At 53.1% G+C, this 14114-nt stretch overlaps 1 protein-coding gene across 1 annotated transcript in view; it reads left to right on the plus strand.

Annotated features, from left to right (window-relative positions):
- CERT1 (ceramide transporter 1) overlaps window positions 1-14114 on the plus strand; it is a 592287-nt gene that overhangs the window by 249728 nt on the left and 328445 nt on the right. Inside the window, exon 5 of the mRNA XM_069223744.1 lies at window positions 8467-8605. Coding sequence (XP_069079845.1) covers window positions 8467-8605 — 139 coding nt within the window. The remainder of the gene's footprint in view (window positions 1-8466; window positions 8606-14114) is intronic.

The raw sequence follows: 14114 nt of genomic DNA on the forward strand, positions 1-14114 counted from the left end.
AGTAATCCTTGAGTGCGCTCCTCTTGGTCTTTGAGGGTGCAATAGATGTGTATATAATATATATTTATATATATGTATATATCTTTGTGTATATACTTGGTGTGTGTATATATTTTAAAAGAAGAAAGTTTTATATATATTAATATAAAAAGATTTACAGCTATTCATACAATGTTGTGTATTTTTACAATATAATGGGATGTTGCCTTGCTCTTGCATTGCATTGCCTGGTTGTTCTCATGCACGTAAAAAATGATTGGTACTGACGTCCGCACGTCGTCGAGGACCTCTTATTGCCTGTATGACGTCAGACGGCGTCGCGTGGGCTAGAGTGACGTCCTCGTCGACGTGCAGAGACTAGTAAGAAGATTTTCGTCGAATGCTGGCGCCATGGGAGTATTCATGAGGTGAGGAATCCACAGGTAGCTAATGTATCCACCAGAAAAGTCGTTACCGAAGGTAAGTAACTCGTTCTTCGGCATCATCAATGAGCTTTCCACCCCCAGGACCTGCTCCAACTAACCCCCGCCATCACAGGAGTTCTGCAACTCACTGGCAACCCACATTCGTCAAAAGATAGAAGAAATCCACAATAGCGTCAAACCCCAGACCCACTAGCTGACTACAAACACCCAAGAACCCAGTGCTCCAAGCAACACCCACCTCCTCCTCACCTGGACCCCCGTCAACATAGGGGACACCGCCACCACCATGGCCTCCATCCACTCCGGATCACCATCAGACTCCTGCCCACACCATATCTTCAATAAGGCAAACATCATCATCGCCCCCCACCTCTGCAAAACCATCAACAGCTCCTTCGAGTCTTCCACCTTCCCAGAAAGATGGAAGCACGAAGAAATCAACGCCCTGCTGAAGAAACCAAAGGCAGACCCAGACGACCCCAAGAACTACCGGCTGATCTCGCTCCTCCCCTTCCCAGCCAAGGTCATCAAAAAAAACGTAAACCGCCACCTATCCTGGTTCCTGGAAGACAGCAAGGTACTCAACACCTCCCAATCTGGATTCCGCAGAAACCACAGCACCGAGAATGCACTCATTGCTGTCACAGACCACATTAGGACCATGCTCGATGAAGGAGAAACAGCAGCACTCATCCTCCTGGACCTCTCTGCAGCTTTTGACACGGTATGTCATCACACTCTCCGCACACGCCTCCACAACGCTGGAATCTGCAACAAGGCACTCAACTGGATCTCGTAATTTCTCTCAGGCAGAACCCAGAGAGTCCGCCTCCCACCGTTCCTGTCAGAAGCCTCCAGAATCATCTGTGGCGTCCCCAAAGGATCTTCGCTCAGCCCCACGCTCTTCAGCGTTTACATGGCCCCCCTCGCCAACATCGCAGGAACCCACCACATCAACATAGTTTCCTACGCAGACGACACTCAGCTCATCCTCTCCCTCACGAAAGACCCTACAACTGCTAAGAACAACCTCCACAACGGACTTCACGCCATCGCCAGCTGGATGGAATCAAGCCACCTCAAGTTAAACACAGACAAGACAGAAATCCTCATCTTTGGCACCAACCCCTCAGCTTGGAATGACTCCTGGTGGCCCACCTCCCTAGGAACCCCGCCCTCGCTCACCACCCACGCACGCAACCTAGGCTTCATCTTGGACTCCACACTCAGCATGACTCAGCAGGTCAATGCCATCTCCTCTTCCTGCTAAAACACTCTCTGCATGCTCCGAAAAATCTTCAAGTGGATTCCCGTTGAAACCAGGAAAACTGTCACCCACGCCCTGGTCAGCAGCCAATTGGACTACGGAAACGCCCTATATGCAGGAATAACAACCAAACGCCTAACAAAGCTGCAAAGAATCCAGAACGCATCCGCCAGACTCATTCTGGACATCCCACACCGCAACCACATTTCCCTCCACCTCAGAGACCTTCACTGGCTACCAGAATCAAAGAGGATCACCTTCAAACTCCTCATCCACGCACACAAGGCCCTCCACGACACAGGCCCAGCCTACCTCAACGACACTCACCTTCCACACCCCCACCTGCAATCTTCGCTCTGCCAGCCTCGCCTCCATCCGCCGTACCACCGCCAGAGGAAGATCCTTCTCTCACCTAGCCACCAAGACCTGGAACTCCCTACCGCTCCACCTTCGCCAGACCCAAGACCTCTTGACATTTAGGAAACGCCTCAAGACATGACTCTACGACCAATAGCTCCCCTGCGCCTTGAGACCCTAATGGGTGATTAGTGCGCTCTATAAATCACACTCACACACTCTCACACACTCACACACTCTCACACTCTCACACTCTCACACTCTCACACTCTCTCACACTCTCTCACACTCTCTCACACTCTCTCACACTCTCACACTCTCTCACACTCTCACACTCTCTCACACTCTCTCACACTCTCACACTCTCTCACACTCTCTCACACTCTCTCACACTCTCACACACTCTCTCACACTCTCTCACACTCTCTCACTCTCACACACTCTCACACACTCTCACACACTCTCTCACACTCTCTCTCTCTCACACTCTCTCTCTCTCTCACACTCTCTCTCTCTCTCTCACACTCTCTCTCTCTCTCTCTCTCTCACACTCTCTCTCTCTCTCTCACACTCTCTCACACTCTCTCTCTCTCTCTCTCACACTCTCTCACACTCTCTCTCTCTCTCTCTCACACTCTCACACTCTCTCTCTCTCTCTCTCAGTAAGTCCCTGACCCTAGACACGCCAATCACAGTTCAAGAGATATACTGGTGATTCCAGCTCTCGCCTTCTGTAAAAACCGTGGCCTGAATGACCTCCCAATTGAGTTTTATGATACCTTTGAAACCTTGGTGGCCCCTCATCTTGAAACTTTATATTAAGAGCCTGCACAACTGGGTTACCTTCCCTCTATCACAAGGGAAGCGTTAGTCACTTCTATACCTAAACCTAACGGTGATCCCACTAATGTCACATCTTATCACTCTTTATCCTATACATGGATTTAAAATATATATATATATATATATATATATATATATATATATATATATTCGATGGCATGTGTAGCTGCAGATACACATGCTGTGCATACGTATGCCATCTAGTGTTGGGCTCGGAGTGTTACAAGTTGTTTTACTTCGAAGAAGTGTTTTCGAGTCACGGGATCGAGTGACTCCTCCTCCCTTGCGCATGGGCATCGACTCCATGTTGGATTGTTTTCTTTTCGCCATCGGGTTCAGACGTGTTTCCTTTCGCTCCGATAGTTCAATTCGGAAAACTTTGAAAACGCTTAATTTTTCGACGGTATTGTATCGACCGCGTTACATCTTCTATTCACACTTTGGTACCGTCGGAACACACATCTCTACTCACCCTTCAGGGTGCACATGCCTAACTGCATGGAAGCCTCATGGATTGGATTCTGTCCTCGTTGCCATGCTAAATTCCCTTATACAGACCAACACCTTGTCTGTAATCTCTGCCTTTCCCCTGACCGTTGGGAAGAGCATTGCGAGGCCTGCAGATCCTTCCGGTTGAAAAAGACGCTCCGAGACAGAAGAGCACGGAGGCTCAAGATGGCATCAAAAAGCACTGAACATATAGACATCGAAGAGGAAGGACAGCACATGAGTACGCCTTCCCCTGTGTCATCTAAGCCCAAACGTAAGGCCTTGGGAATGCCACTGCCGGAAGGCCATGGCTCGACCCGAAAGAAAACGCTCTGTGACCAACCCACCAGCTCGGCACCAAAAAAGGCCTCCCCTCCGAAGCCATCGGACTCGAGCTGAAGCTCCGTCTCCGAACTGAGCAAACACCGCTCTTTCGAGTCGCAATCTCAAAAATCATTTTTGGAGCCGAGACCATCTTCAACCCCCCTCTAACCCTTTTCTCCCTGCCCTCTGACCCCTTTCTCCCTGCCCTCTTACCCCCCTTTCTCCCTGCCCTCTTACCCCCCTTTCTCCCTGCCCTCTTACCCCCCTTTCTCCCTGCCCTCTTACCCCCCTTTCTCCCTGCCCTCTTACCCCCCTTTCTCCCTGCCCTCTTACCCCCCTTTCTCCCTGCCCTCTTACCCCCCTTTCTCCCTGCCCTCTTACCCCCCTTCTCCCTGCCCTCTTACCCCCTTCTCCCTGCCCTCTTACCCCCTTCTCCCTGCCCTCTTACCCCCTTCTCCATGCCCTCTTACCTGCCCTCTTACCCCCCTTCTCCCTGCCCTCTTACCCCCCTTCTCCCTGCCCTCTTACCCCCCTTCTCCCTGCCCTCTTACCCCCCCTTCTCCCTGCCCTCTTACCTCCCTTCTCACTGCCCTCTTACCCCCCTTCTCCCTGCCCTCTTACCCCCCTTCTCCCTGCCCTCTTACCCCCCTTCTCCCTGCCCTCTTACCCCCCTTCTCCCTGCCCTCTTACCCCCCTTCTCCCTGCCCTCTTACCCCCCTTCTCCCTGCCCTCTTACCCCCCTTCTCCCTGCCCTCTTACCCCCCTTCTCCCTGCCCTCTTACCCCCCTTCTCCCTGCCCTCTTACCCCCCTTCTCCCTGCCCTCTTACCCATTTCTCCCTGCCCTCTTACCCCCCTTCTCCCTGCCCTCTTACCCCCCTTCTCCCTGCCCTCTTACCCCCCTTCTCCCTGCCCTCTTACCCCCCTTCTCCCTGCCCTCTTACCCCCCTTCTCCCTGCCCTCTTACCCCCCTTCTCCCTGCCCTCTTACCCCCTTCTCCCTGCCCTCTTACCCCCTTCTCCCTGCCCTCTTACCCCCTTCTCCCTGCCCTCTTACCCCCTTCTCCCTGCCCTCTTACCCCTTCTCCCTGCCCTCTTACCCCCTTCTCCCTGCCCTCTTACCCCCCTTCTCCCTGCCCTCTTACCCCCCTTCTCCCTGCCCTCTTACCCCCCTTCTCCCTGCCCTCTTACCCCCCCTTCTCCCTGCCCTCTTACCCCCCCTTCTCCCTGCCCTCTTACCCCCCCTTCTCCCTGCCCTCTTACCCCCCCTTCTCCCTGCCCTCTTACCCCCCTTCTCCCTGCCCTCTTACCCCCCTTCTCCCTGCCCTCTTACCCCCCCTTCTCCCTGCCCTCTTACCCCCCCTTCTCCCTGCCCTCTTACCCCCCCTTCTCCCTGCCCTCTTACCCCCCCTTCTCCCTGCCCTCTTACCCCCCCTTCTCCCTGCCCTCTTACCCCCCCTTCTCCCTGCCCTCTTACCCCCCCTTCTCCCTGCCCTCTTACCCCCCCTTCTCCCTGCCCTCTTACCCCCCCTTCTCCCTGCCCTCTTACCCCCCCTTCTCCCTGCCCTCTTACCCCCCCTTCTCCCTGCCCTCTTACCCCCCCTTCTCCCTGCCCTCTTACCCCCCTTCTCCCTGCCCTCTTACCCCCCCTTCTCCCTGCCCTCTTACCCCCCCTTCTCCCTGCCCTCTTACCCCCCCCTTCTCCCTGCCCTCTTACCCCCCCCTCTCCCTGCCCTCTTACCCCCCCCTCTCCCTGCCCTCTTACCCCCCCCTTCTCCCTGCCCTCTTACCCCCCCCTTCTCCCTCCCCTCTTACCCCCCCCTTCTCCCTGCCCTCTTACCCCCCCTTCTCCCTGCCCTCTTACCCCCCCTTCTCCCTGCCCTCTTACCCCCCCTTCTCCCTGCCCTCTTACCCCCCCTTCTCCCTGCCCTCTTACCCCCCTTCTCCCTGCCCTCTTACCCCCCCTTCTCCCTGCCCTCTTACCCCCCCTTCTCCCTGCCCTCTTACCCCCCCTTCTCCCTGCCCTCTTACCCCCCCTTCTCCCTGCCCTCTTACCCCCCCTTCTCCCTGCCCTCTTACCCCCCCTTCTCCCTGCCCTCTTACCCCCCCTTCTCCCTGCCCTCTTACCCCCCCTTCTCCCTGCCCTCTTACCCCCCCTTCTCCCTGCCCTCTTACCCCCCTTCTCCCTGCCCTCTTACCCCCCCCTTCTCCCTGCCCTCTTACCCCCCCCTTCTCCCTGCCCTCTTACCCCCCCCTTCTCCCTGCCCTCTTACCCCCCCCTTCTCCCTGCCCTCTTACCCCCCCCTTCTCCCTGCCCTCTTACCCCCCCCCTTCTCCCTGCCCTCTTACCCCCCCTTCTCCCTGCCCTCTTACCCCCCCCCTCTCCCTGCCCTCTTACCCCCCCCCTTCTCCCTGCCCTCTTACCCCCCCCTTCTCCCGGCCCTCTTACCCCCCCCCCTTCTCCCGGCCCTCTTACCCCCCCCCCTTCTCCCGGCCCTCTTACCCCCCCCCCTTCTCCCGGCCCTCTTACCCCCCCCCCCTTCTCCCGGCCCTCTTACCCCCCCCCCTTCTCCCGGCCCTCTTACCCCCCCCCCCCCTTCTCCCGGCCCTCTTACCCCCCCCCCCTTCTCCCGGCCCTCTTACCCCCCCCCCCTTCTCCCGGCCCTCTTACCCCCCCCCCCCCTTCTCCCGGCCCTCTTACCCCCCCCTTCTCCCTGCCCTCTTACCCCCCCTTCTCCCTGCCCTCTTACCCCCCCCTTCTCCCTGCCCTCTTACCCCCCCCCCCCTTCTCCCTGCCCTCTTACCCCCCCCCCCCCTTCTCCCTGCCCTCTTACCCCCCCCCCCTTCTCCCTGCCCTCTTACCCCCCCCCTTCTCCCTGCCCTCTTACCCCCCCCCTTCTCCCTGCCCTCTTACCCCCCCCTTCTCCCTGCCCTCTTACCCCCCCCCTTCTCCCTGCCCTCTTACCCCCCCTTCTCCCTGCCCTCTTACCCCCCCCCTTCTCCCTGCCCTCTTACCCCCCCCTTCTCCCTGCCCTCTTACCCCCCCCTTCTCCCTGCCCTCTTACCCCCCTTCTCCCTGCCCTCTTACCCCCCTTCTCCCTGCCCTCTTACCCCCCCTTCTCCCTGCCCTCTTACCCCCCCTTCTCCCTGCCCTCTTACCCCCCCTTCTCCCTGCCCTCTTACCCCCCCTTCTCCCTGCCCTCTTACCCCCCCTTCTCCCTGCCCTCTTACCCCCCCTTCTCCCTGCCCTCTTACCCCCCCTTCTCCCTGCCCTCTTACCCCCCCCTTCTCCCTGCCCTCTTACCCCCCCTTCTCCCTGCCCTCTTACCCCCCCCTTCTCCCTGCCCTCTTACCCCCCCTTCTCCCTGCCCTCTTACCCCCCCTTCTCCCTGCCCTCTTACCCCCCCTTCTCCCTGCCCTCTTACCCCCCCCTTCTCCCTGCCCTCTTACCCCCCCCTTCTCCCTGCCCTCTTACCCCCCCCCTTCTCCCTGCCCTCTTACCCCCCCCCTCTCCCTGCCCTCTTACCCCCCCCCCTCTCCCTGCCCTCTTACCCCCCCCCCTTCTCCCTGCCCTCTTACCCCCCCCCCTTCTCCCGGCCCTCTTACCCCCCCCCCTTCTCCCGGCCCTCTTACCCCCCCCTTCTCCCGGCCCTCTTACCCCCCCCCTTCTCCCGGCCCTCTTACCCCCCCCTTCTCCCTGCCCTCTTACCCCCCCCCTTCTCCCTGCCCTCTTACCCCCCCCTTCTCCCTGCCCTCTTACCCCCCCCTTCTCCCTGCCCTCTTACCCCCCCCTTCTCCCTGCCCTCTTACCCCCCCCCTTCTCCCTGCCCTCTTACCCCCCCCTTCTCCCTGCCCTCTTACCCCCCCCCTTCTCCCTGCCCTCTTACCCCCCCCTTCTCCCTGCCCTCTTTACCCCCCCTTTCTCCCTGCCCTCTTTACCCCCCCTTCTCCTAATGCACCTTCCACCCTTAAGAAGAGGTCAACCATGGCTTTCTTAAGGAACATCCCACTAGCTAACATTAGAGATAAACCACCTGAGCAACACATTTACCCTGCACTACTGCCTAGACATCTTAGCCAACCAGCAGACTGTGGCTGGTCAAACAATTGTGGGGACCTTATTCCAGAAATCTGTATCACCTACTCCTTAACCACATGTTGTGGAGGTCACAGCTTTACAGTGGATGCAGAGCAAGCTTATATACATCCACACATGCTGCGAATGGAAAATGTTACCCTGTAAGCATCTGTTTGTAGCGTATTGTGCTGTAGATTCACATCACCCATCGTTCTCCCTGAAGTGTTGACAATTTCAGATCTCGAAATATGTTGCCTAGTTCACACTGCACAATAAACACGATGCAAGATGCTGCACTCACTTGGCACTCTCACCTGATGTACAAAAAACAAATTAAGATGGAGTTGGTGCCAGTGCTCATTGAAAACCAAGGGAGGAGTCACAGCACATCTCATGACTCAATAGATTTGTGTGAAGAAAAACAATTTGGAAACATCTGAGCCCGACACCAGATGGCAGGAGTAAACAAAGCATGTGAATTAACAATACTACATGCTACAAACAAATATTTAAAGGGTAAGTAACATTTTCCTTATCTTCTCCTGAATATATCATTTAATTTATATTTGGACTCTACTGTGATGTATTAGAAATTATAAACATTTGCACAAATTAATTTTCTATGCATATTTGCCTTGTATCCAATGTTTCAATAAATAAGTATAGATTTATTGTGTTCTCTGCAGAAAGGACATAGTTTACGGGAAAAATTGGCTGAAATGGAAACATTTAGAGACATCCTGTGTAGACAGGTGGACACTTTACAGAAGTACTTTGACGCATGTGCTGATGCAGTGTCTAAGGATGAACTGGAGAGGGATAAAGGTAAATCTTATTTGTTATATTTAAGTGAAATTGTTTGGATTCAGTTAAAAGGAAGGGCATCCTTACTATAGATTCTCAGCATCTATGTTAAAGACACATTTGCACTTCATCAATAATAGTATGGATGACCTGCAGCAGTTCTTGTTGCCAATTGCCAACCTATGACTGAGGCGCTTTAAAAGGATCTTGCGTATGAACATGTTAGATTTTCACACCTCATCCAGATTAATGCAGTTCCATTCCTTATGCACAATAGTCACATAGGCCCCCTTTCTACTGAAGGTGTATTGCAGAGCACTGTAATGACACTTCGGCTCTACGAATGTATATAGCCCTTGGCTATATTGCACAATTACCAAAGTCTTTACCCTGAGCTACTACTTCAAATCTTTGCGGCCAAAAGTAGACCAAGCGCTTACAAATACCAATAAGCATGCACAAGAAATCCCATGTTTGACAAATCTCTTCTTGATTCTACTTTTAGGAACCAGCTTGTGGAGCATCCACCTTCAATGTGTTGCCAAAGTGTAGCGGACAAACCCTCACTGGCATACATGGAATAGCCTTTTTTGTTAGACACCCAACATTTGCAAAGGGGACCTGCAAAGGCACCAGCTGACACAATAGAATCATAACCACATAAAACATCCAGAGACCCAACATCTTGATGCAGCACACCTCCTTTTATTTTCATTTGGAAATGCAGTGCTTCCAATTTGACCAGAGTACTTTTGAATATCTGACATGTAGCGCTAAAAACACAGTGCGCTAAGTTTTTAAGTGATAATCAGGATTTATAGAGCATGGCTAATCACCTACGAGGGTATGCAGGTGCTGAGAGCGTTGCTGCTAAGTAGTTCAGTTGAACAGCCAGGTCTTGAGTTCTTTCCTGAATTCTAGAAGAGAGGAAGAGGTCTGTAGGTGAAGGGGATGTTCCAGGGTTTTGCCACGAGGCAGGAGAAGCAGTGTCCTCCACTGTTCGGCAGATGCAGGGGTTGGGAGTAAAAGGAGAGAGGGAGACGGAGGGCAGGTATCTAGAGGGATGGTGGAAGTTCAGAATGTGGTTGATCTTTGATGGTCCTCAATTGTGAAGGGCTTTGAAGGTGTGGATCAGCATCTTGAAATGACATCTCTTATGGAAAGCCAGTAAAGCTGGTGAGGTGAGGGGGTCCATTTGGAGAGGTCGAGGAAAAGCCTGGCTGCTGAATTCTGTACGGTTTGTAGTCTCTTCAGGAGGTGCGTGGTGATTCTATGTAGTGTGTTGCCATAGTCCATCTGGCTTGTGAGTAGGACTTCAGTGGCAGTACGTCTGGTGTTTTCGAGGAGCCCTTTGATGATCCTACAGAGCATGCGAAGAGTGAAGACACAGGCGGTAGATACTGCATTGATCTGTTTTTTTCTTGGTGAGCTTGCTGTCCAGGGTAATGCCAAGGTTTTGTGCGTGGTCTGTCTGGGTACTGATCCTATTTCTGAAGGCCACCAGAAGTCCATTCTGCTGGTTGGTGGTGTTCCTGAGGATCAGCACTTTTGTTTCATCTGTGTTGAGTTTTAGGCCGTTGTCTTTCATCCAGTCTGTGATGCCCACCAGGCACCTGTGGAAGTTGGCCTTCATGGTGAAGGGTTTCTCCTAAAAGAGAGAGGGTGAGTTGGGTGTCATTTGGGTAGGATATGATGTGCATACCATGGGTTCGGACTATGTTGGCCAAGGGGGTGGGATGTCATGTAGATGTTGAACAGTGTAGGGCTGAGGGATGATCCTTGAGGGACGTCACAGATGTTGTTGGGTTCCGAGTGAAGGGTGGTAGGCGGATTTGCTGGGTTCTTCCGGTGAGGAAGGTGGCGATCCATTTGAAGGCGTCTCCTTGGATTCCAGTTTGAAGTCTTTTGATAAGGGCGTGGTGGGATATGGTGTTGAAAGCTGCTGAGAGATCAATGAGGATCAGGGCCACCATTTCTCCTCAGTAGAGGAGGATTCTGTTTTAGTCAGTGGCAGCAATCAGGGTAGTTTCAGTGCTGTGGCTGGTGCAGAATCCAGATTGGGAGGGGTTTAGATGATTGTTGATCTCCAGATGTTCTGTGAGTTGGTGGTTGATGGCCTTTTCTAGGACTTTGGCGGGAAGTGGGAGCAGCGAGATGGTACGGTAGTTCTTGAGTTTGTTGGAATCAGCGGATGGTTTCTTGAGAAGGGGTTTGACTTCTGCGTGTTCCCATACTTTGGTGAAGGGGGCTGTGGTTATGGATGAGTTAAAAATGGCAGTGAGGTCGCTGCTGATCATCTTGCTCCCAAGGTTGGAGATGTGGTGGTACCAGGGGTCCTGAATGGACAGTTCATGATGGCTGCGGTGTTTTGTGTGGTAAGCCTGTCCCAGGTGGTCAGAGATCGCATCTGGGTTAGCATTCAGGGCTGAGGGTGTCAGTGGCGTTGTAGTTGAACAAGTCCGCCAGGGAGTCCCAAAGTTCCTGAGAAGGGATGATTGATTATATTTACAGTGGCTGAGGGGTTGGAGACCTCTCTGACGATATTGAAGATTTCTTTGCTGTGCTTACAGCTGGTTTTGATGTGGTCAGCTAGGGCACTTCTTTTTGTTGCTTTCAGTAGTTGGTGGTATTGGTTGAGGGGATGTCTGGAAGGTGGCACAGTCTGTGGGATCTTTGCTGGTGCATCTGTTCCTTTCTAGTCGCTTGCAGTTCCATTCTTTTTAGTTCTGTGGTGTACCAACTGCCTTGTTTGCATCACCCCCGTCAAGCCCACCAAACGGCGAGACGCAGCAATCCGTGATCCAGGTGGAGAAGTTCTTGAAAGCCTGTTGTAGATTGGTTGTGGTGTCAGGTCGGGAGGTGTTCAGGGTGTCCGTCCCACTGGCTTTCCGATACTTTGTTCCAACTGCGATGGGAGGTGTTTGGCAACTTGGAGCCGGGTTCAGGGGATCCTGTGATGGTGGCATGGATGATGGTGTAGTCTTTCCAGGTGAGCTCAGTGACATGGCAGTACTTGACTCTCCCGCTGGCCATGAAGATGTGGTCAAGCGTCCTGCATAGTGTGTGGGATCTGTGACTTGTTGGGTGAGGCTGATCTTGCTCATGCTTAAGAGAAGGCCGGTTGTAAAAAGTAAGCATGACAGGTTAATTGTTTTATGCATTTTCTTGTTGGGATGTTTTAACAAGAGCTTTAATATGAAGATTTGCACAAAAAGCCTATAGGAAAAAAATGCCTACCATATACAAAATTCAAAAAGCCTTTCATTGAAACCAGAGATAAGAGTGACATGTTAATGAGAACCTGGAAAAACCTCTACGTTGTATACATTTTTGGTGACATTTATGTTGATGACTTTTTACATATATTCATGATCTACAGTAGGTTCAGTAATGTTGCTTGAGTGGACATGAGTTTCTTATTGATTTTCATGGTCCTCCTGGGGTTTATTTTGCGTGGGGCAGTCTTTTTCTGTAAATCTCAATAGCGGTCGCTCTCATGTTCAGTCAGATTAAATTATAGAATACATCTGAACCAGTACTCTTGAAGATTTTGCACTGTGCCTTAAAATAAATCCCTCATTTTGCTCACTGCTGGCAACTCGTCTTTGAACCAGCAACCTATGAGAGATTTTGACTTAGTGATCCGAGACCTTCCTCCAAGGCCCTTCCCTCCTGAGGTGAGTTGCCTTCTTGGACTAGCCCTTGGGGCCCCTTACAATACAGGGCATTTTGGCTGGAAGATTTCAACAGCAGCAGGCACAGTGAGTATCTGATCTGATCGAGACTTCTAGTTGCAGATTCCTTACCTTAGAATTTCCCGCAGGCATCAGACAGGATCTGGGGATTTTTCTTCAAACAGTACCCTTGCGAGCTGTCAGGTGGCATCGGTCGACTCTGTGCACGTCATTGGTGTCGTGATCGCCATGATGTCAGTCATTTAAATGCGCCAAACCCACCGCTGACGTCCGTTCTTTTCTTTCCTCTCAAAACTCAGTCACTTTTTCACTGACTTCAACCAATTTGTTGAGTTCATGACCGTTCTTGGTGCATCAAGGACCCGAGGTCGTGCTCTAAGTGCCGGGCCATGAACCCAAAGGCTTTGAGGGAATAGTCCCTAAAGCTCATTGCAGCCTCACGCTCAACTCCATGTCGCTCCCGATTGAGAGGGAGGTCATGAGACTGCTCGCAGAGCCATCACCACTCTTCTTCGTCCCATTCGAAGTCCTTGGGGCATTCGGTCACAAGAAGTCAAAGACGAACAAACGTTCTTTGACTTCGCCCCATTGCTCGGATGATGTGATACGGGGAGAGCATTGACGCTCTCGGTCTCCTTCGGAGTGTTTTTCTGGGCCGACTCTGCGCCTCCCTGAGTTTCCGGGAGCCAGAGCAACCCCTGCCCAACTTTAGAAATTCTGTGAGGCTATGCGCCTCAATGCCTTAGGGTCTAGTGGGGGCTCAACTCAGATTCCATCTTCGGGCCTACATTCCCCAGGTTGGACCCGACCCTTATTCTTATGGGTATGGATACAGGGAGTGGTCACTGGACCCTTTGGAATTCCAGCTGGAACTCCCTGAAATGGACTGGGCACAGGAATTGGGCAAAACTAGTGGTCTGGATACCTCTCCTGAAGCTGGCATGCTTTCTCCCCCTACCATGGCTACGGAGGAGGGAGCGTATTCTGTGGTGGTGAGAAGGGTGGCTGAGGTCCTCAGCCTTGAGCTACCTTCTGTGGCAGTCAGGACTAACCTCCTGACTGAGGTGCTTCAGGCTTGGGCTTCCACCTCAGAACCCCTCTTACCTTTTATTGAAGCTGTCACTGATGTCCTTCTGGGTGCCTGGTCCAAACCCAGCACAAGGGCTCCTGTAAACAGGACAATCGCCTTCTACTATCGGCCTGTGCCGATCGACCCTAAATTCCTTAACCAATATCCTACGCCTGAGAGCCTTGTCATCCAGGCTTCTTCATCTGGCGCATTCCCATCTATACCCCCGGATAGGGAATCAGAGACTGGATCAACTTGGGAAGACTGTTCCTCCAGTCTGGCATTGCGGTCTGTGAACACTGCATGCATTTTGGGCCGCTATTCTCATACCCTATGGGGTACAGTCGCGCAGGTGCTGCTGCAGGTTCCGGAGGAGACCCGGGCCATACTCTTGCAAGCTGTTGCTGACAAGAGTGATGCTGCCAAGTTCACTATACATTGTGGGCTGGACAGGACTGACTCACTGGGCAGATCGGTTGTGTCGACGGTGGCCTCACAGCACCACACCTGGTTAAGGACATCTGGCTTTTTGAGGGATGTCTAACAGTCACTCATGGACCCTTCTATGGCACCTGTCTCTTCGGCGACAAAGGAGACTTTGCGCTCAAGCACTTTAAGGAGTCCTGGGCCACAGCTCGGTCCCTTGGCCTCGCAGCTGCCACCACACCCCACCCCTTACAGTCCGCTTTTCGCCCCTTTCAGTACTACTTAAAAGCTGCCCAACTGCGTCCATTCCCATCCATCCACCGTGACGCGCACGCTGCAC

This window comes from Pleurodeles waltl, chromosome 1_1 (genome assembly GCF_031143425.1).
Source record: "Pleurodeles waltl isolate 20211129_DDA chromosome 1_1, aPleWal1.hap1.20221129, whole genome shotgun sequence".
NCBI classification, from domain to species: Eukaryota; Metazoa; Chordata; class Amphibia; order Caudata; family Salamandridae; genus Pleurodeles; species Pleurodeles waltl.